General features: G+C 48.3%; 1 protein-coding gene across 1 annotated transcript in view; it reads right to left on the reverse strand.

Moving 5' to 3' along the window:
- The window catches only part of Cfap46 (cilia and flagella associated protein 46), an 89,612-nt gene that overhangs the window by 30,173 nt on the left and 36,834 nt on the right, over positions 1–22,605 (reverse strand). The window contains 14 exon segments of the mRNA XM_036177633.1: positions 1–60; positions 786–892; positions 1,005–1,205; positions 5,220–5,366; positions 6,978–7,110; positions 9,058–9,156; positions 9,830–9,978; positions 12,335–12,484; positions 12,764–12,812; positions 12,814–13,076; positions 13,540–13,745; positions 14,370–14,538; positions 20,139–20,322; positions 20,554–20,692. The exon segment at positions 1–60 is cut by the window's left edge and continues 117 nt beyond it. Of these exon segments, the coding sequence (XP_036033526.1) occupies positions 1–60; positions 786–892; positions 1,005–1,205; positions 5,220–5,366; positions 6,978–7,110; positions 9,058–9,156; positions 9,830–9,978; positions 12,335–12,484; positions 12,764–12,812; positions 12,814–13,076; positions 13,540–13,745; positions 14,370–14,538; positions 20,139–20,322; positions 20,554–20,692 (2,056 nt within the window).

A 22,605-nucleotide genomic window follows, 5' to 3' on the forward strand; every position in this document is an offset into this window, starting at 1 on the left:
TACTCAAGAAGTTCTCCATCAACAAAGTTGCAGGCAAGTTGGATTTGAAGTGTCACACACCTGCTGGACAGAAATCTCCTCAATATAGTGGGGACTGAAGTTTCCCCTCCATATTCAAAAGCCCAAGACCACAGCAACCCTCTTTCTGCCCAGTGTCTACCTAGGGACACTGAATCAAATACCAATGAGCCTTTTTCCACCAAGATGGACATCATGCAGCCCTGGCCCTGGATCAATGAAGTTAGAATCTAGTAATCCTACCTAGGCACCAGATTTACCCCTGGAAAACAGAAAACCATGCTGATATGAGACTGCTTACAGACTCACATCAGGACCAATTGGTGGGTCACTGCTCACAGCACTTTCCAGAGAGGAATCAGACCAGAAACAAGGCAAGGATCCCTGCATCTGTGGTCAATGAGCTCAGAGGAGTCCTGGAAAAGGACCTGTGATGTGATTTGAAGTCTGTACTGGTGTGTGTGGAAGAAGAGAGGTTCCCTGACAGCTCCCCAAAAAGGGGCAGAGTCCAGAGGCTCCAGGAACCATAGGAAAGACACGGTGGAAATGCGGGTTGTCTGGGAGGAAGCCATGACTCCTCTGAGGCACACAGTAGAAGGAAGGCCTGCTCCTCAGAGGAGCCTGAGGGCACGTGGGGCACACAGAGCAGAGCAGGGAAAGTATGCACGGTTCCACTGGGTCTGAGCCTTCCTGGGTTTGGCACATACAGCATGAGAGGGAATGTATGGGGGAAGTAGCCACAGCTTTGGTAGACTAGGAATCATTACCTGGCCTCTAGCTCCATGATGAAGTATTCCAGTAGGGATACTCGGTTTGGCCTTTCGTTCTGGAGAATCTTGAATGTATTTATGAGTTTCTGAAACAGTTTGAAAACCTAAACATGATGATAGCAGGTCTCCATGTCACTCAGCAGGGCCTGGGGACAAAACCTCAGCACATACCCTCTTCCATGCACCCCACATTGTCCACTGGCCACCCCAACTCACTTGGAATTCTTTTCTATCATCTTCAGAGGATAAGATGGCCTCAGCCAGAGCCAAGGTTGAATTGTACCAGAACTCCTCAGCTCCGCCTAGCTGCTGGGCCCTCTCAATCATGAGCATAGCTTGTCCATGGTTCTTTTCCTTGTTGGCCAGCTGTGCTAGCAGCAACAGGCACTGTGCTTCTGCGCAGATATCGCCTAGCTCCTAAAAACAGGAAGAGACAATACTCGATAGACAGATGGGCAGCTCCACTCAGCTTGGCATAGCCACAAGTGCTGTGGATATCACTCTGTATAAATAAAGTGCTGATTGGCTAGTAGCCAGGCAGGAAGGATAGGGTAGGCGGGACAAGGAAGAGGGGAAGGCTGGGAACAGGAAGGCTGGGAAGAGACTGCCAGCCGCCACCAGGACAAGCAACATGTAAAGACACCAGTAAGCCACAAGCCATGTGGCAAAGTATAGACTAACAGAAATGGACTAAATATAAGAGTAAGAGCTAGACAATGGTAGGTCTGAGCTAATGGCCAAGCAGTTTAAATAATATAAGTGTCTGTATGATTATTTTATACATGGGGGCTTGGTGGAACCTGGAGAGAAGCTCTCCAACTACACACAAGTTGGGAGTGATAGTCCTTTAGGAGTGGAAAGTATGCCCTGGGAGCCACAGGAGCCAGCCTGTGCAGGATTTTGGTCATACTGGCAGCTTCTTTCTGCCCTACTGCCTGAGGTTGGCAGCCTTTTCCCTATGGAGGCTACAGTTAGACTCAGCTTTTCCATGTATGATAGCTATATGTCAACTTGACACAAGCTAAAGGCATCTGGCGGGAGGGAGCCTCAGTTGAGAAAACGTCTCCATAAAATTAGGCTATGTACAAGCCCTGTAGGGCATTTTCTTTTTCTTTCTTCTTTTTCTTTTGTTTTTCTTTTTCGAGACAGGATTTCTCTGTATAACAGCCCTAGCTGTCCTGGAACTCCCTTTGTAGTTCAGGCTGGCCTTGAACTCACTGAGATCTGCCTGCCTCTGCTTCCTGAGTGATGGGATTAAAGATGTGCACCACCACACCTGGCTATGTATTTATTCTTAATTAGTGACTGATATGGGAGCGCCCAGTCCATTGTGGATGGGGCCACCCCTGGACTGGTGGTCCTGGGTTCTATAAGAAAGCAGGCTAAGCAAGCCAGTAAGTAGCATCCCTCCACGGCCTGTGCATCAGTTCTTGCCTCCATGTTCCTGCCCTTTTTGAGTTCCTGTCCTGACTTCCTTTGATGAACAGTGATATCGAAGTATAAGCCAAATAAACCCTTTCCTCCTCAAGTTGTTTTAGTCATGGTGTCTCATTACAGCAATAGAAATCCTAACTAAGACAGCATGCACAGACTTCTCACACTGTAGTTCCATCAGCTGGGTCAGGTCATCAACAGACAACTCGTGGTAGTTCTCGCTGAGGAAATTCAGGCCTGAATGTGGGCCAGAGGGTGTTCTTTGGAGGAGGGTATGTGGTGACCTGTCTAGGCAGTACAAGGCCAGCCTCTTAGTCTTCCCAGGTTCTTGCTGGGACTGATCTCTCTCTTTGCAGAGGATTTCCTGGGGTCAAGGCCTAAGGGTAAGTCTACACACAGATATTACTTGGTGCCCAGAGCGTTCCAGCAGCTCACAGCATCCATCCTCAGCTATTCTGGGCAGCCATGTAGCAAATGCCAGGGCAAATAATGCGATTTATGTTAAAAACCAAGGGAAGGAGCAGACTCCCATGGCACTGGACACTACTGCCCTCAGAGGGGAAGGTGCATGACATTGCTCTCTGGGAAAATGTGACACCATGAGTCTGCTCAGATAGAGACAGATAGGCCGCTCTCACAAACTCTGCTGAGATGTGGGGTGCTATGAGTGCCCCATGACATGGAGCAGACATAGGCAAGTTCTGGGAATGGTGTGAGCATCCATCCCTGGCAGGGTGGCTCATAGGATCATTCCACATATTCAGATATCATTGGCCAATGGGATGAACTGGACCAGGAGTCTGCAATCCTACCCAACACATGTCCTACCTGGATTCTGTGCCCTGAGCTTCCTACACTGGTGAGAGGGTATTGTGGACTCCAAATCCAGGACAACCTGGCTGTCTGGGGGTAGAAGGGGAGGTCTTCTTCTAGATTCTGTACCAGATCCTGTCAGGAGGTGCTGAGCTCCAAGGCACGAGAGGCAGGGGACCAGATAACCAGGCTAGCACACAAGTAAGATCAGCTTCAACCAAGGCTAGGTTCCCAGTAGACAGATCCTGGGGATGAGTGAGGCTGGAGGCTGGGCACAGGTTAAGCAAAGCCCTTTACACAGAAAAGGACTATTAGCTGGGAGGAAGAGGATGGTGGGAGAAGAGTTAGAGAATAGGGGCAAGGTTGCATGGGGTCCTGGCACCCAAGCCTGGGTGTTAAAAATTGAGAGTAAGAAGGGAGAGAGTCCCTTCAGATGCCCTAGAAGAGGCACCCTAGGATGACAAGTAAGCTCAGGTGATGAGGATGAAGGACATAACCCCACAAGAGATGGAGCTGAGGTCATGGGGAGTACCAGAAGAAGCAGAGCTGCAATCCACATTAGCTCTGCCCCTGAACTGGAACATTAGCCATGTTATCTATGCCTGGCTGCAGTGAGTTATGGGTGAGGTGAAGAGGAGGAGGAAGCCAGGTACAGATGTAGGTTGCCAGGGCCACCACAGTTGATGGCAGAGTACTGAGTGAACAGAGTACAGCCTGCCTGTCTGCTCACAGGCCTATAGATGTCAGCTCAGTCACTTCTGGGACAGGTTGTCTCAACTCTGTGTACATACCTGTCCCCTCGCTAATACACCAACACAGCACCTGTCCTTTCTGAAATGTGTACACCTGTCCCATGCAGCTAGTTTTTGTCAACTTGACATATAAACTAGAGTTATCTGAAAGGAGGGAACCTCAATTGAGAAAATGCCTCCATAAGATCTGGCTGTGAGGCATTTTCTTAATTACTGACTGATGGGGGAGGGCCCAGCCCATTGTGGGTACTGTCATCCTTGGGCTGGTGGTCCTGAGTTCTATAAGAAAGCAGGCTGAGCAAGCCATGGGGGAGCAAGCCAGTAAGCAGCACCCCTCCATGGCCTCTGCATCAGCTCCGGCCTCCAGGTTCCTGCTATGTGTGAGCTCCTGTCTTGACTTCCTTCTGTGATGAACAGCAATATGGAAGTGTAAGTCAAATAAAGCTTTTACTCCCCAACTTGCATTTTGGTCATTGTGTTTTGGTCATGGTGTTTCACTGAAGCAGCAGAAACCCTAACTAGGATAGTCCTTCCCTGGTACCTGAACATCTGTCTGCTCACTATGACCATATACTTGCTCCCTCCTTGTTCATCTACATCTTTTCCTCCCCTGCTGTCTCCTTGCCTGTCCCTTCTTTGATACCTGCACATCTCTTCCCCTTCCAATACCTTCACACATGTCCTCTTCTCTATACCTGTGCATCTGCCTCATCTCTGGCACCTGAACATCTGTCTTATCCCTGACATCTGCACAGCTGTTGCCCTGCCCCAGCACCTGCACATCTGTCCTAACCCTGCTACTTACATACCTGTTCCCTCTCTGGTACCTGCACCTCTGCTCTCACTGTGTGGACCAAGGCCTGAGCTTACAGCTTCCTGGTGACACTGAATTTTTCCATCATTGTTGAATCTCCATCTTTTCCTTGAATTCTTCAGAACAAGCCACAGGCTGGTTGTGTCAGATTCTTGGCCTCATGCCCCAACTGAAAGCAATTCTAGGTCTGTCCACAGGGGTATGGAGGAGTTGTGGAGATTATAACTTGGGAGAATGGCATCATTAGAACAGACAACACAAACAGCTTCTCCAATCCAGACTGTTCAAGGTCAGCTGTTCACCGGGGACAGAGTCCAGAATAGAAAAGCCCTGCCAGGTGTAGTTTGGGACTTGAGACCCAAAGGGCCAATCTAGGGAGTGAGTGGGCACTGGTCTGGACACAGGTTCCTCTAGTAGGCACCTCCTCAGAGAAGAACAGGCAATGCTCCCAAGCCAGTGCTCTGTGGAAGGATGCTAACTCAAGCCTTTTTTGGGGACTCAGTGGAGACTCTGAGAAGCCAGGTGTCCCTAAAGTCCTTAGATGAGGAGTAAGAATACATCTGAAGAGTTCAGGCCCCGGTCAAGATGGCTACAGTGGAGATAGGTAAGGTGTATTACCTGGAAAGTCTGTTGGGCCTCTGACAAGAGCAGCCGTGCTGGTTGGTACAGTTCCAACTCCAGTAGGACCTCCCCTTTGAGCATCCACAGCTGGGGGTAGGATGTCCCATCCAGGCCCTTGCCAGTCTCTCCATTTATCTTCAAAATCTGCGAGACACCATGGCCCTAAGACACTCCCCCCACCCCCCAGTCTGTGTCGCGTGGTATGCTCTGGCTTAGAAGCAGAAACACTCTGTGAAGCCAGTGTGCCTCAGGATGCACTGCCACAGGGACATCCCCAGCGTGCCCTACTCAGAACCTCAGGCCTTTGGCTTCTGCTTGTCTAGCTTCTGATACACCCAGATGTGATTCTCCTTCTCCCTCAGGGATCATCAGTTGTGAGTGGGGAGGGAGCAGAAGCCAATGAACAGGGTCGGAAGGCTTGTGGATCAATGGAGATAGCTCTCTGGGAGGCAGCTTTAGTGAGTCAGCTCAGTTTTATTCCAGAGTATGGGGAATATATAGGATTGGGGACGATAGCTAAGGAATCACCTAATTTGCAATAAACAGCATGTTCCTATCATAAAGCTCCTAGAACAGTCCTTAGTTATCACATGTGGAAGCACGGCCCTCTTGTAAAGGCCCTAGCATGATGTCTAATTACTATATGGGGAGAGCTCTAGGAGGGAACTATGCCAAAGGACACACACTAGAGACAAATCAGGCATCTAAGCTTAGGGACAGCTTTCATATAAGGTCAGGCTTCTGGACCAAGAGACCATCTCCAAATAAGAGCAGGTAGAGAACAGGAAGTCTCGCTGGGGTGGGGGGGCAGTCCTCCATGCTTCTGAGCTTGGAGAGAGCTACCAGGCCATGATAGACTGCAACCTCTGACCAGTAAGGCTTCCCAACACCCCAGGCCTTGGGGACCCTTGTCTCTCCTTATTTACCACTTCTACTCTCCCACTACCTATTGGAGCAGCTGCTGAGCTGCCTGGCTTGGCGGGCTTGCTTCCCCCTCTGTGAGCCTAGCTAGGAAGCAGTTGTGAGACCTCCAGGGCTGCCTGGTACATGGCTGTGCTTTTCTCTCTTTTTCCTGTTTAACCCTTCAGCATCCCTAGCCCCATTGTGGATGGGTCACTGAGTCCTTGACCCAAATTTTTCTGAGTTCAGGTCACAAAACAAACCCCATGTTGGGCACTTTCTACCACACCCCAAATGCTGACTTTAACAGGCTCACAGAGTTGGCACTCTGAGGAACCAAGGTTCTTTGGGATGACTTTTTCCCCTGTATATGGACTGTAGGGGACAGTCAGTCGGTGATAAGACAGCAGGAGCTTCAAGAGTCTAGCCAAGACCCCCTTAGATGTACTTGGCTCCACAGGGAGCCTCCCTCATTTTACCTCCCCTTGCCTGAGCCCAGGGCCTTAAACATTTTAGATAAGCAACTACACTATATCTCTAGCCTGCTGATGATTTAAGTTGCTGCTCAGGCTCCAGGTGATCTGTTTTACATATAATTTTTGCCTTCCCTGAGGAAATTCAGGGTCCCAGGGTAGAACAAACTTGGTCAGGTCTCCAAGTTTCCCATAAAACCATGCCTAGGAGTGTATTCAGTAGGCACTCTAGAAATCAACAGCGGCTTGCTGACTGTTAGGGCAACCCTACACTACAACCAAGTCAATGTCATCTCTGGGTTTCAGATTCCACTGTGGTAAAGCCAGGCTAAGTCAGTGTTACCCCTGGGTTCTGGATCCCACCATGGCAGGGCCAACCTACCTTGTCTTGGGCTATCAATGGCTTCACCTCCACAGAGTGGGACGGAGCCAGCTGCTCATGTAGGGTTAGTGGGCTGTCTTCTATCACGGGCTCCTTGTTCTTCTCTTTTTTAAATGTGATCTCTTTTCTGCAGCTAATTGAAGAGAAATAGCATCATGCATCAGAAGAATTGCAATGGCTGGTGACAATGGTCAGTTTCATTTACAGTCAAAGAAACACAAGCTAACACAGCTAGGAGAAGCCACGATTCACATATGCAGTAGTTTGAAAGAAAATGGCCCCCAAAGGGGGTGGCACTATTAGGAGGTTTGGCCTTGTTGGAAGAAGTGTGCCACTGTGGGAGCATCCCTCAGTGTGACTGTAGTTGACTTTTTGTTGCCTGCAAGATGTAGGACATTCGGCCATTTCTCTAGCACCATGTCTGCCTGCGCACCACCATGCTCCCTGCCATGATGATAATGGACTAAGCCTCTGAAACTGCAAGTGAGCCACCTCAATTAAATGTTTTCCTTTATAGGAGTTGCCACAGTCATGGTGTCTCTTCACAGCAATAGAAACCCTAACTAAGACAACACATGTCTACAAAAGCCAGAACAGTCTCCAGTTGGGCAGCTGTCTGGATTCCAGAACCACACCAGCCACCTGTTCTCTCTGCAACTGACAAGTTGACGTGTAGTTTAATGAGCTTCTCAAGCTTAATGTATGTAGATCAGACCTGCCTCTGGAACCCCTCCAAAAGGACAAAAACCACTTAGTGTTCAGGGTTTCCTACAGAGCAGCAGGGTGGCCCCTTCTCCCTTGCTACTTACCCAAGACAAGAGTCACCCACCACACTACATCCAGAGTTGTCCATTGGGAGGTGGGCCAGTGCATTACAGCGTTCAAGCCAGTCTGGCCAAATTCTCCATCACACATGGGTTCTTTCCATCAGGGCATCCAACACTTCCACCCTATGATGTCACTTCACAGATCCCCAAAAGTCTTGCTCATCCAGCTGTCCCGGACTCCCCAACTGCATGCACTTGGAACTGAGGCCTCTGTATCCCCAGCCCTGGTACCACCACTGGCACCAGCCCTTCCTGTCAGTCTCAGTCTACCTCCTTCCTCTGCAGCCCACCTGCTGTGCCTCCCACACCGCACAGCCAGTGCTTGAGTGCTCGGAGTGAACCCAAGAGCAGGAAGAGGCAGGCATCTCTCCCAGGCTTGACAACTGCATTTCTGGACCCCATCTGAGGGCAGGGAGGACTCAGCAAACACTCTCCCAGTCAGTGCAGAGATGGACAGGTAAATGACTGTGCTAACAGCATGGAAATGATTTTGTAGACAGACATTGGTTGCCAATGGCTGCAGAGTGAAAAAGTGTATGCAGCAGAATTACAGTTTCATAACTGATCTGGTGTACAACGGCAAAACCCCAGAGGGGATTACTGCCAAGGGATGGGGCCCGTAGTGACGTCTATTCTCTTCCTTACCTGTTTTCTAAAATTTGAACAATGATCATATAATTTATATGGGGAGGGGCGAGCCATGTTGCAACAATTAACAATAATATGACTATGTATACCTTCTTACATATTCCTAGGCGGTCTCTAAGTCTGGAAAGGATTGCCACAGAATCTGTAATTGGCTCATTGAACTGTTGGGCAGCCTGCTACCAGCCAGCCACAAGTGCTTCAGCGTAACCCCAAGAACCAGAACCATCACTTAGTGCCATCACTCCTGGCACACCGTGGGAGGAGCCTGGGACTGGTGAAGGACAGTCTTTCCCCATCTTGTCCTGCCAACCCTTCTTCCCTTTCCTCTGCTGAGCACCCACAGCTCAGCAGTCCCCACAACCTGTCATGAAAGCCATGGAGGAGACTCACACATTTTTCTATGCACTGCCCTCCCAGGTACAGCTGCCTAGAAATTGCCCTCAGGACCTCCAAGTCCAGACTGAGGATCCAGTAGCCATAATGGGCCTGGTGCTGAGAGGAACCACGGCCCAGGGCTAGAGTTTCCTCAGCACTGTCCTTAACAGACTGGATTGCATATGGCTCAAAAGGGGAGACCAACACTCGGGGGCAAGCACTGTACACACCTGGCCTGCTCCATGTCCCCAATGTACGCCTGTCCAACCACCTCTTCATGGTAAGCCGCTGCGTAGTGCAGCCTCAGGTCGGAACACACCTGTAAAAGTCTGAGGGGAAAGGCAGGGAGGGAAGGGTCACCATCACTCAGGGTGCTGTCACCTCCAAAGGAAGTGATGCTGGATTTGGGGTACTTAATCAGAGCTGGTAAACCAAAAAAATAAAAATGCACTTTGGTGTTTTAATTTTTTTTTTTTTAAGCTAAGTGTGCTAGGTGACTCTATGAAACTTCAGGTGGCAATTTTCTCTGTCATTCACTCACTTATTTTACTCACTACATCTGCATTTGGGGGCATAGCCAGAGGTTAATAGTCAGGTGTCCAGATGGGCTCTGCCAAACCCTGCCGTTGCCTCCAGCAGGAAATTCAAGTGAGGTTTTGTTTAAAGCAAACATACTCAAGCATTATGTGTGCCCCTCCTCCCCTGAGTGAGCCCTGACACCATACCCTCCTTACCACTCTCTCCCCATTTCTCCTTCCAGACCCTTGGTGGGAAATATAATACCCCTTGATCCTTAAATACCTCATGTGTCTCCTTGAAACAAGGTATTCTCTAATGATCAGGCAAAATTCTTCAATAAAGATACCATTCCATTATCTGGCTGTCTTAGGGATTTATTACAAACACAGCCAGCTACAGACTGAAGATCTAGGGTGCTGTTTGTTTTTATGTTGTTGGACAACCCGTCACTCTCAGCACTTCAGGAAAAGGAGAGGTACCAACCGCAGGTGGTAGAGGTCCGCAAGGCTCTTGCTCTCCACCACCACATCTGCAATCAGTACAGCCAGCTGCAGGATGGGGATGCTGAGCTCGTGAAGGTACATCTTTTGTAAGGCTTTGGCCAAGTGGTCTATGTAGTACAAACTGTACGTCTGCATAAACACATAGCAAGCAGGGGTGGTCACAGGCAGGGGTAGCACACTAGTCCCCTAGAGTGATGGTTAACATTGATTGTCAACTTGATGTGATTAGAATCACCTAGGAGAGAGTGTTGGCATGCCTGTGAGAGAATAGCTGGAGTAGGTTAGAGACTCTGGATATCGTTTGTAGAGGGTTATCTTGGTTAATTGAGGTGAGAAGACCCACACTATATGTGGGCAAGACTAGGACCCCGGACTGCAGAACAAGGAGGAGGCTAGCTTGGCATGATCAACTATTGCTCCTTGCTTCCTGAATGCTGATGGACTGAGATGAGCCGCCTCAAGTTCCTGCTGATGGGACTTCCCCACAAGGATAGACTGCACCCTCAAACCGTGGGCCAAAATAAATGCTTTCTCCTTCAAGTTGCTTTAGTATTTTTTGGTATTTTGGTCACAACAGCAAGAACTGTTAGCTAATGCACCCAGCTTTGCCTGGCGTAGTGCCCAGCACTCAGCAAATGGTTAACAAGTTGTGAGGTGCCTTCTTCCCTATCTGTTATTACAGGTTTTGCTTTGCTGTGGTTGTTAGCACCAGAGTATTGTTAAAGATCCACACAAGAGACACATCCATTAATTCATTAATTTCATATTCCATTTAGTTTTCTTCTAATTAAAACTAATGCTCCACCAAATGCAGAATTCCTTGTATATGTATACAACTGGGTATCTAGAAAAAAAAGAGCTAATGCCTCCTATGGTGTTGGGCTTGGTATATGCGATGCTGGAGACATTAGATGAGATATTGAACATGATTTTCTGGTAACTGGATAGTGGACAGGACATAGAAAAGCCCAGGACTAAGAACAGGAAGGAGATGTATGTCAGAGACATGGCCTGGCCCACTGTCCAGGATTAGTATCAAGGCTGGCTAGTTCCTGGCCCCTTATACACACAGATAGATCATGTAAGGTAGACTAGATCCAAATTTGACACTGGGCTATACAGTGAAGAGTGTCTGTACCCTGGGGGAGAATACTGGAGGATGCTATCTCTGACCTCAGAAAAGCAAACAGTGTTGTTGTTTTTAAAAAGGAAAGAGGGAAGCACCAGACATAGAGGAAAAGATTCATAATTTTCCTAACACTAAGGTTACTATTTCTACACAGAAGACCCTATCATGGGAGGAAAGGCAAGTCACAAAGTGACTTGGGGTGTACAGCACTGGCAGAGTGTCCCTCTCAGAACAGGCCTGTGATTTTTTTCAATTCTATAAGAAAAAAAGGAAATTTGCTGAATTATGGCAGTGTGCTGGACAGACATCACAAAAGAGAAGGGCTAGGACAGGTTGACAGGGCAGCCAGCATCACTGTAGCCATGGGAGATGCCATTGCATGCACTCTAGCACAGGCTGGCAAGAATGGGGGCAGCAGGGGCTCCCCCCACCCCAAACAAGGACAGGGACGGAAGTCAGCACAGCATTCCTGGGATGCAATTTGACAACTAGCAATGTTCATCATCATTGGAAAGCTTCCCACATTGTGGTCCAGCAATGTGGGCACCAGTGTTCACAGATGCTTCATTTGTAAGAATGTGAACACAATGTCCATTAGCAGGTGAGTGGGCAGGCACACCAAGGCCTGTTCACTGCAAGAGACACTGTGGCATTGAAAGGGACTAAAATGGTCACCCCCAAACAGCATGAGCAAACCCCACTAATGTACTGACCAAGAGGAATATGCTGAACAATTCCATCCCTGTGAAGCCCCAACCAGGCAGAAGAAGGTGGCTGGACCATGGACCCCCAAGAGCATGGACTCTTAATACATGGCACGTCTGAATGTGACTTTACATCTAAAGGGATTTTATGCTCTCTGACTAGGGTGAGGCTCTGTCCAAGGTGTAGCCCTGAATATAGAATCTTGGAGGTCTCTCAAGTGCTGGATTTGCTAGAAAGGAGAGATTATGTGGCCTTGGTGATAGAGATAAGGTGGGGTGAAGCATCCAGAGGGACCACATGATTCTGCTGACACTGTGATTCTTGGGGTCATAGTTGCCTAGTTTGTGGAGGTATGACGGCAGGCAGAAGCAGTCCCAAGACTGCGTGTGTGGACCTGGGTATGGATGCAGTGGGCTGGGGCTTCTCATAGCTCTTGGCAGCTATTTGGAAGAAAGAGGGTGTAGACGAGAGGGAGCTTTGTAGCTAAAGGTGGAAAGCTGCTCCTTCTTAACACTCTCTGTGAAACCCCTGTCTCAAAGGTCCCTCTTTGGTAATATCTGCAATAGAAATGTTAGCTGTAGCTTTAAAGGAGAGAGGCTGAGTTTGTTTGTCCTGTGGCAAAGCTCTGGCTGGCTGCTCGGCTCCACTCACCGGCTTCTGGAAACTTGAGGAGTTAACAGTAGTGTCACTCCTGTCTTGCTTGAACACGGACAGCAGGTCCTCAGGGCAGGAGTAAGAGGCCCACTCTTCTGTGCTGGTGGGGAGGTCATCAGGCGGCTTGTTGGAAGCCGGGGTTGAAATCTGTGAATGGAGAAAAAGCAAGGTTTCCTATAAAACATGGCGTTCTGAAATGGATGTCCCTGTGGTGCAATCTGGAGAGGAGAGGCTGCTAGCCCCTGGCACGGTGTTTGGAAGCGGTGGCCCAGAGTGGGGACAGCATGTTTTCCAGAAGGGGAAACTGAGGCATGGGATGATCATAAGACCCCCCAACGTGGGTGCAATGGAGTTGGGGTTCAGGCTCCATGACTGTTACCGTGCACCTCCCGCCTCAGGTGAGGATACACCATGTGGACCACTCACCTGTTTCATGTCCTTGATCTTCTCCTTCTCCTTCTCCTTCTCTTTCCCCCTTCTCCTTTTCCTTCTCCTTCTCCTTCTCCTTTTCCTTCTTCTTCTTCTCCTTTTCCTTCTCCTTCTCTTTCTCCTTGTCTTTTTCCTTCTCCTTCTCCTTCTCCTTCTTCTTCTCCTTCTTCTTCTCCTTGTCCTTGTCCTTCTCCTTCTCCTTGTCCTTCTCCTTCTCCTTGTCCTTCTCCTTTTTTGTCAGTAACAATTGTGAACTAACTACTTGTAAAGTTTTTTCTACAATTAGTTCTCCTCCTGATATCAAGGAAATCTGGTGGGGGAGGGAGGAAATACAAGTTGGGAGCATGAAAAGTAAGGCCTGTATCTCCCATTTCTGCACCTCGCTAGGGGTAGCTCTTAGATCTGAGGGTGTTGTTGCTCAGCCATGGTCAAACCTAGGAGCCTCCCAGCACAGAGCAAGTCTGATCAGTGACCCGGACCTACAAGTTTTTGTGGTGGATGGACAGCAGAGCTGGGGTGGGTTTGGGGAGCAACTTCTTCAAGGAGCCTCAAAAACATGAGTGTGGCAAGGCCAAGAGAGATGCTAATGCATCTTTGTGCACAGAGGAAGAGGTGGACGGTGAAGAAAAAAAAATGTCTGCGTGCTTCTCAAAGACCTTTACAGAGGGACAAATCAGCAGCAATAAGCCCTTCAGAGTCTCCTCCAAGGGGTTGGAGGATAGGGTTGGTGGAGACTTTCACTGTTTGGCACCACATCTCCAGCCTGCCCTTACCTGCCAGATGTGCCGGAGGAAGCTGTAGGCCATGAAGCAGTCATCTTCATAGGAAGAAGAGCTTGGGGACATCATTAAGGCCCGAAGGATGTGCACACGGGCCAGGGCCTCCAACTGCCTCACACTTCGAAACTGGTCCAAGGAGACTGTCTCCAGATGCAAGGACACTGTACTCTTTATAGGAGACTGAGCAGAAGAGGCCTGCCCTGCACATCATGGTGGGAGTGAGTCTGGGGCCATGAACAGGTTTAGGCTCCTGCAGGCCCTGGTGTATCTCCCCTCCTGACCTGTGATAGTAACCCAACAACCTATCTGTCCCCAGGTACCTAGTAATGTGCTTCTACCTGCCCTAGACTGGAGTTTCTCCAGCAGGGATACCTTCTACTCAGCCTTTCCTTTGTCCCAGACTTCTCTCTCTGACTCTGGGAGTCATTTTCTAAAAGACCCATTTTCTGGGAAGCAAAGAGCTGCTGGCCTTGGGCTTGTTACCCATGCAGGTGCCCAGCTGGTGTCCTGAAGCCTTTACACCAGTCAGAACAGGCCATGGGCTGGCCTGTTCTGTTTTGTTGCTAGCTGGTTTGACCTGCTGTATTCAGCTGTATGGGTTACATGCTGAGTGGACAGGGTTATAGATACTCCTTCACACACGTTCTGGGACCTTCCCGCTCTGTATCTTTCCCCCACTCCTAACCACTGTAAGCCAAAAATGAAGGCATGTCTACACCAGAGGGCACGGTGGACCAGCAACAGTCCCACTATGTCCTGTTGTCCTGGGCCTAGATGGGGCCTACAGTGTGTGGGTCAGGACAAGCCAGCATGATCATCCTCACCTTCCTTGGGCACTTGCTCAGGGGCGTCTTCAGTGGGTTTCATGGACAGCAGAATCTCGATTGCCCACTCAAGTTTGTCAACCACCTCTTCCATAGGGAACTGCTTGTAATACAGCCATTCACTGAACTCCACAATGTAATCTACCTTCTGCCAGTTGCTCTCTGGCTTCTTTGGGACAAGACAGAGAAGGACTAGTCAGGTCAATGTGCCATTAGTTAGCATGGGGAAGCCACCTATAGCAGCGAAAGACTTGATGATTCATGTCACCCTCGAATTACCATGGAGTCCCCCGCCAGGAAGATGGGACTTGCCACCAAGGTTCCCTGAGGGCTCCAGCTATGGACAGAAGTATGGCAGAAAAACAAGAATTTGGTTAAAGTCCCCCAGGCCTTCTGTGTCCTTTGCAAGTGTGCCCTACCTGCCCTACTGGCCCTTGTATTTCCTAACACTATTCCAAGTCTCCATTACAACGTAGATGATGCTGAGCAGGGCCCACTGCAAGGTAGTCTGGCTAATCTGAAGCCTTGAATGGGTGGTTCTTGGGTTAGGGCCTCTATTGAGGACCCCATACCTTCTTCCCCATGCATGCACACTATTGAGGGCTCCATACCCTCTTCCTCATGCATGCACAGCTTTTGTCTAAACTATCAATAGCTTCCATGGCTCATTGTGGGCCTGTGGGAGGGTGTGTCAGGGAAACGACAGCCAAAGATGTGGCATGGCACACACTTGGCCCATGACTACTGAAAAAATTCAGGCCAGCCTCAAAGATCAGAGGCCCATGTACAGCCCAGAGCTTTAGTGTGCTGACCTGCTGCACACTCGCTTCCTTTCTAGGCCTCTTCCTTGGCCCAGCCTCAAGGCATCACCCCCACACTTTTCAGGACCTAGAGTCGTGGCCCTCTCGCCTCTAGAGCTGACTCTGTAGCTTTCCTGAGTGCTTGCCTGTTCTTGCTCATTCACTGTGAAAAGAGTGCCCGTGAGAGGCTAGTCCGTGCTCACCCCTGCATGAGGCTCAAAGCAAGAATATGAAACATAAAAAGTGCTGCAGGGATGGTCTCAGGTGGGTCATAGCAATCCAGACAGGGATGTTGTCGGTAGAGGAAACAGGCCTCATGAGGAAGGGGGAGCAAAGCTTCTGGGAGGAGAAAGTGCTACAGCGTCCTGAGGGACAGGTAGGGTGTGAACCCCTGGCAGGGTGCAGGGCCTAAGGTGGCCCAGTGGAACCTGAATCCCAGTAGAGGAGGGAGAAGGCATCTTCTGGAGGTAAGAGAGAGTCCCAATGTGCCATAGGAGCCGTGACTTAGACAGAAGCTGTGCAAGCCTGGGGAAGCATGGGTGCCTCATAGAGGGGCTAAGGAGGAAAGGATAATCCTCTTGTCACATGGTGTAAGGCTGAGTAGAGAGTCTCCAGCTAAAGAATGAGGCTGGACCTGCCTCCCATACATTAACTAACTAAGAATGGACAGGCCCCATGGATAGAAGGTCTATAGTCACAGAGTTCTCTGAAGAAAACAAAGAATTCACCTTCCGGACCTTGGAGGAAAATGGTCTCTCTGATATAATGTCATAAACATAAGTGACAAAAGATGGAATAGACATTGACCTCATTGCTGTGGATATCGCTCTGTGTAAATAAAGTTCTGATTGGCCAGTGGCCAGACAGGAAGTATAGGCGGGACAAGAGAGAAGAGAATTCTGGGAAGTAGAAGGCTGGGGAGAGACACCGCCAGCCGCCGCCATGAGAAGCAACATGTAAAGACACCGGTAAGCCACGAGCCATGTGGCAAAGTATAGATTAATAGAAATGGGTTAATTTAAGATAGAAGAAGTAGATAACAAGCAGCCTGCCACGGCCATACAGTTTATAAGCAATATAAGATTCTGTGTGCTTTTTTGGTGGGTGACAGAGATTTGTCCTGACTGGGCCAGGCAGGAAAACTCTAACTACAAATGGCGCCCAACGTGGGGCAAGAGTTTCCACCTAAAACCTGAAAAAAAAGATTCTAAGACAGAGCTAAAAACAGCTTCCTAATTGTCTTTCTTAAGTTAGCGGCAGCCTGCCGTTTTGAGCTTCTATGGCGGGTTCCTGGCGTGTGCGTCTGACCTGCGTGTGGCGGGAATGAGGAGTCTACAAGCGACACTTTACTCTGCTGCATGGTGGATTTAGCCTTTGCTAGTTAAAAAAAAAGTTTCTGGGCTATGTACTGCTTTGATAGAACTGCTTCTAGACCCAGAGCTGACAGTAAACTGTACCACCACCATGTTGGGAAGCTGAGGTGGGAGGAGCCAGCAGCCACAGCCGCGCTTCAGTCTTATAAAGATGGATATTACACAGAAAATCTGGTTTGTCTTGTCATTGGGATTTTTAACCACAGAAAAAGATTTCATCATAAAAGCTGTTGAGTTAAACAAATATGTAAATTTTAAAGGTACCTTGACTTCAAAATTTGGATATAAGGATATGTTGCTTTGAAAAGGAGTCTCTGCTTTTGTTTCCACAGAAAGCCAGAGGCTATGGATTTGTTCCAGATTAAGATACATCAGGTTTGATCAGCCAAGACCACCTAAAAGGTCTCCAATGACGTCATGGCCCAGATGATCCAACATCCAAAATGGTTTCAAGGCAACTGGCTCAGAGGTTCACCCTAATGGACTACTCCATAATCCTAAAATTTTCTTTATAAGATACAGCGCCCCCCTCCAGCAGGAAGTAGTAAGAGAAACTACGCCCACATTCCCCAAATTATCAAGCTGGCTTTGGAGATGGAATTGGCTCACTCCTTCTCTAAACCCAGACATATTGCTAAAAAAAAAGGTTAAGAGATTCTTATGTCCCAAATCAGAAGAGCCCTCTGATATGGGACAGAAAAAAAAAACCAATATTTTATTTAAAACAGGTTGATTATAAATATAACTTTCTAAAGATAAAAGGGGATATGATATAGATATGCTAGGATGAAAGGGTAGATTAATGAACTTACTTCTAAAAGAGCAACAACTCATTTAAAATGTTTTACATTGGTATAGATTTTAGTCTATTGATACAAACTTAAAGTTAATTTTGTTATACTGTGTGTATATTTCTACTCTTGTTTAAGATATTATGTTTGTACAGCTCATTTAAAATTGTAATGGATAATTAAAAATAGATTAATAATTAATCATCTAGGATAATCATACTTGTAGCCATGTTAGGTAAGTCTTCTAGGTATACACAGCAATATTTCAGATAGATAGATAATCTTCAAACACTTCAAAGGTCTACAGAATATGGCATTTAAAACTATTTTTAAGATTTAGACTTTCTGGACAGTGAGACATGTATGCTCCTGGCAGCACCGATTTACTTCAGAGAGGAGGATGGGCATTGAAGACACTTCATATGGAGTTTATCTTCACCTTGGCAAAAAATAGCCATTTGGGCAAAAAACTGTTCTTGCCTGGACTGCTTGATCACCTGGACATGCAGGACCCATAGAAAGATGACCACTAAACTTTGCTTGACAAAATGGTCCTTCAGGTTCCTGCTTCACAGAGGAAACTGCCAGACATTCTATAGGACACTGAGAAAAGTGACCAAGAGACTCTAGCCCTGTGGGCTGAAGACAAATGGCCCAACATTACATAGGAACATTAGGTGACTGTCCAGGCTGCCAGCTGGCTCTGTCTACCCTGCAAGAATCCCGAAAAAATGCTTACATCCTTCTCCCAGTTCTCAGGTAATATTATATCCTTCTGAGGTCTTTGATATGATTGAAGACTAGATAGTTATAATTTCCTCAGTTATGATAAAAGATAAGTTAGATATAAAAACCTTAGACTCACAAATATAAGATAGATAGGATATCTTCTTTAATATTGTAACTGTAATTCTTGCTTAATAATTGTTTTGTTATATTGTACTATGTAAAAGTTAAAACCTTCCTTAAAAAAAAAAAAGAAAAGGGGAAGTGCTGTGGATATCGCTCTGTGTAAATAAAGTTCTGATTGGCCAGTGGCCAGACAGGAAGTATAGGCGGGACAAGAGAGAAGAGAATTCTGGGAAGTAGAAGGCGGGGAGAACACCGCCGCCGCCGCCATAAACAACATTAAAAACGTAAGCCACAGCCATGTGCAAGTATAGTATGAAGTTAATACTAAAGAAGTAGAACAACAACGGCCATTCAGTAAGCACAATTCTGTGGCAGACAAATTTGTCTGACTGGGGAAAACTCTAACTACACCTCATCACAATTAAAAACTTTGTGCTATGAGCAATACTAAGAAACAAGTTCAGTCCACAAGGGCACAACCTGGTGGCTCCTCTTTAGCTAAACATGGAGTCACCATGTAACTCATCAGTTCCACTCCTAGGTACATTCTCAAGGGAACCAAGAACACAGGTTCACAAAACACTGTGCAGGCAAGTTCCCAGAAGCCCTACTCACCAGAGACTAACGTTCTAAGAAACAATGTAAGAACCTGACAAACAGCTAACAAGTATGTATGTCATCTATGGAGTATTGATTAGTCACAAGAAAGAATTAGGACAGACTGTATGGGACCATGATATGACAGCCACATGGTGTGCCTGATTTCATTCGGTGAACAGTCCGGAGCAGCACCCTGGGTCAGTGATTCCTGGCTGCAGGAGGGGTTGGAGAGGGGAGTGAGTGCTAACAGACACCGTGTGGGGGCGGGGCAGGGTGATGAAATAGTTCACAACAGATTGTGGTGATAGCCTTGAGAATAAACTATAGACTGTATTGTCCCAAAGGAAAGAAGGGAGGGAGGCAGGGAAGGAAAGGAACGAGGGAGGGAGAGAGGGAGAGAAGGAGGGAGGAAAAAGAAAGAGAGAGGGAGGGAAGGAAGGAAGGAAAGAGAGAGAGAGAATTCAAGGGGCTGGGGAAATGGTTCAGTGGATAAAGTGTTTATTGTGCACATGTAAGGAGCAGAGTTTAGAGTGCCCAGAACCCACCTCTGACAGTGTGCATCTATAATACCAGCCTGCCCACAGCAAGACAGGATGCCAAGACAGGAGATGGCTTTGTGGGTCAGCGACCTCAGTATACACAGCAGAGAACAGATCCTGCCTCAAACAAGGTGCAGGGTTAGGACTGACACATGAGGTTGTCTTCTGACCCCCACAGGCGTGCCATGGCATGTGCACGCTCATGTTTGTCTCAGGCCTCTGCAGCCACAGCCATGGCCTGAGACAGACCTTGGTCCCTTGTTGAGAGCTGGTCCTTGCAGCACCCAGGACTTCATGACAGGAATATGTTAGGGCCTGGGAAACAGGCCAGCCTTCCAAGGTGGTTTCTCACAGTTCAAACCTTTCAATTCTGAGGCCCAGGACACCATTGGTCCCACACTCAGGACTCCAGGGTGCCCTATGTGGGCCTCACTCATGAGAACCACTGTCATCGAGTCAGAAATCAGAGCACTCTCCCACTCAAGTGTTCAGAATGGGATGTCTGCATTGGCTTTTTTGGTAGTGGGGACAAGACCTGCCTGTCCTAGCCTGCTTCATGCAGAGCCCTGCGTGCTCAGCAGTCCAGGGAGCCCAGGCATTTGCCTCAGGGCTCTCCCCACTCTCTCCTTTCCAAGAAGGGTGACTAAGGAGCGAATCAGCAGAAGGGAGTGTCCAGCCTCAGCCAGGACTTACTACTCAGTGGCTTCCTCTGATCTAACCCAGTAAGTCCCCAATGCTGAAGTTTTTCATATGATTATCTCTGTAACTAAGAAACAAATCCACCCACCATCACCAACATGAATGCCACACACACCTGCAGTGCCTGGATAGCATTTTGATAACAGGTGAGCTCCCCACAGACGTTTCTCGAGTTCTGGGCCAGACGGTACCACATGTGTGCCAAATAATCTTCACTCTCATCCTTGAACTTCTGAATTTCCATGGTAAAGTTCTGGCCAAGTTTGGCCTTCACAATGACCATATGTTTGAAAATCAAGCTGAAGAATAGGAAAGGACGGGTCCACTGAGATATTAAAACATTCAGCACACACAACACACAGAACTACTGCTGCCTACTGTTCCTGTTGGCAGGAATGGGACCAGATACGGATGTAGCTGGGGTTTTGTGTATTTGGTTCTTCCTGGGGAGGTGAAGCCCTTTAGTGGGGAAGCCCAGCTGAGGAGCGCCACAGAGAGGATCCTGGGGTGCTCAGGGTAAGGGCACTCACAGGCGGTGGGCTGTTCTCGGCAGCACCTGGACAGCCTCATCCAGCACCTTAAGGCCCATCTCCCAGTCATTCTGGTCAGCATGGCTGTGGAAGAGCAGGCTATAGAGTGCAGCGCGGAGTGTGAGGTCATCCTCAGACCCTGGGGTAAAGAAGAGATGGAGTCTCAAGGGGCTGGGGCAGCCAGCTCCTTGCCAACTGACTTCATGCCCTCTGACCTCTTACTCCACACCCCTACTCCCTCACACCCCGTGTCACAGTCTTCCATTCATGTGCAGGTATGTATCAGAAGGCTGGAAGTTGCCCTGTAGTGCTGTGGGTAGACCAGTGTGGCCCCTGCCTGCAGCTCCACCCCCACCTCCCAGCCGAGGCTCAGGTGCTCCTCTGTCTGAAGAAACCAGCTCCAAGTGTTCCCCTCTGGTCTCCACTTATCTCGTCTACTGGCTTTCCTCCTAACTCTCATGGAGTCTCCTGGATGCCTAGCACATGGTCTGAGGTTTTTCTGAGTCCCCATGACCTCTCTCTTCTCAAAAAGCCTGCCATTTTTCTTTTAATCTAAAAGTAAACAACATGGCCACAAGGAAATGGAAATCTCGTCTTCCTTCTGTATGTTACATGTTCCCAGTAACATTCAGAGAAGGCTGCGGGCCTTGCCACCAAATTTGTCCCACATCCTCAGGGACAACCCTGCCACTGAGCGTGAGAAGGTGGGTCTTGCTGGCCACAGTCATCAGGGTCCTCCTTCTCCTTTTGTCATGGTTCTCACGCTGAGTGTTCGGAGCATAGGGATGCTGGGTCGAGGACTGAACACACCCACGTTCATGCCACATGCTGAGGTACTGCTGAGGTTGGTGGCTTTGCTAGCTTTCCCCTAACCCAAAGTGGGCTGGAAAAACTGGCTAACCTCGGGTACTTGGAGACCTCATAGTTCCTTTATTATCTGAGTTTGTTAACTGAACCTGCCAGCTGCACTGGAACGGAAGGGATGCTTATGTGCATGCTCATTCCTAATCCTACATAGCCCAGACTCCACATCTTGGTTCCTTGTTGAGTGTATTGAAGTGTACCATGTACATACCCCTGTCCACCCGATGCTTCACCAACCAATGGGTAAAAGACTTAGGGCAGAGACCCTGCTTGCCAAACCTCCCAGCCATCCAGCAGCAGGGACAGGGGACTTCCTTTCTGTTCTGTCCTTACATGGAGGCTCAGTTCCAAGCCTCAGAGTGCATGCTGGGGAAAGGGAGCAAGGCTTGGGAGAGCCGAGCCTGAGCTAGCACTGATAGTCCATCTGACTAGCACTGATAGTCCATGGGTCTTTGACCTCCCACAGCTGACACACTGGATATGAGGATTTCCCACATCATTATTCCTTAGTTTTCTGCCTTTCTTATCAGTTGTAAATTTTTTGTCTGTTTGAAAATATGCCTCTTTCTACAGAATTTCTGTTTGCCTGATTCCACCTTCTGATGCTGTGTATCTGGAGTAGAAGGTGGTTTTGTTGTTGTTTGTTTGGAAGTTTTACTATGTGGCTTTGGCTGGCTGAGAACTCACTACGGAGACCAGGCTGGCTTCTAACTCATGGCAATCTGCCTGCTTCTACCTCCTAAGTGCTGGGATTAAAGGTGTATGACACCTGGCCCAGAATGAGAGGGTTGTTTTGTTGGTGGTGTTTTGTTTTGTTTTGTTTATATGTATGGGTTTTTCACTTGCATATGTATGACTGTGCCCATGGAGGCCAGAAGAGGACATCAGATGCCCTGGAGTTACAGATGGTTGTGAACCACTGTGTGGGTACTGGGGATTGAACCTGGGTCCTCTGGAAGAACATCAAGTGTTCTTAACAGCTGAGCTATCCCTGCAGCAACAGAATGAAAGATTTTAAAGCCGTGGAATTCCTGACCTAGCTTACGATGGTTTCCTGGGTGATAGTAGTTTGACTTCCGGCTTCTGTCTGACACCATAGTTAACAAACTGCCTCAACCAGTCCCCACATCCCCCTGGAGTCTGAGGCAGGCCTGCTTTGCAGACTATGTTATCTGTATTGTTTTTCTT

Source organism: Onychomys torridus, chromosome 1, assembly GCF_903995425.1.
Source record: "Onychomys torridus chromosome 1, mOncTor1.1, whole genome shotgun sequence".
NCBI lineage: Eukaryota > Metazoa > Chordata > Mammalia > Rodentia > Cricetidae > Onychomys > Onychomys torridus.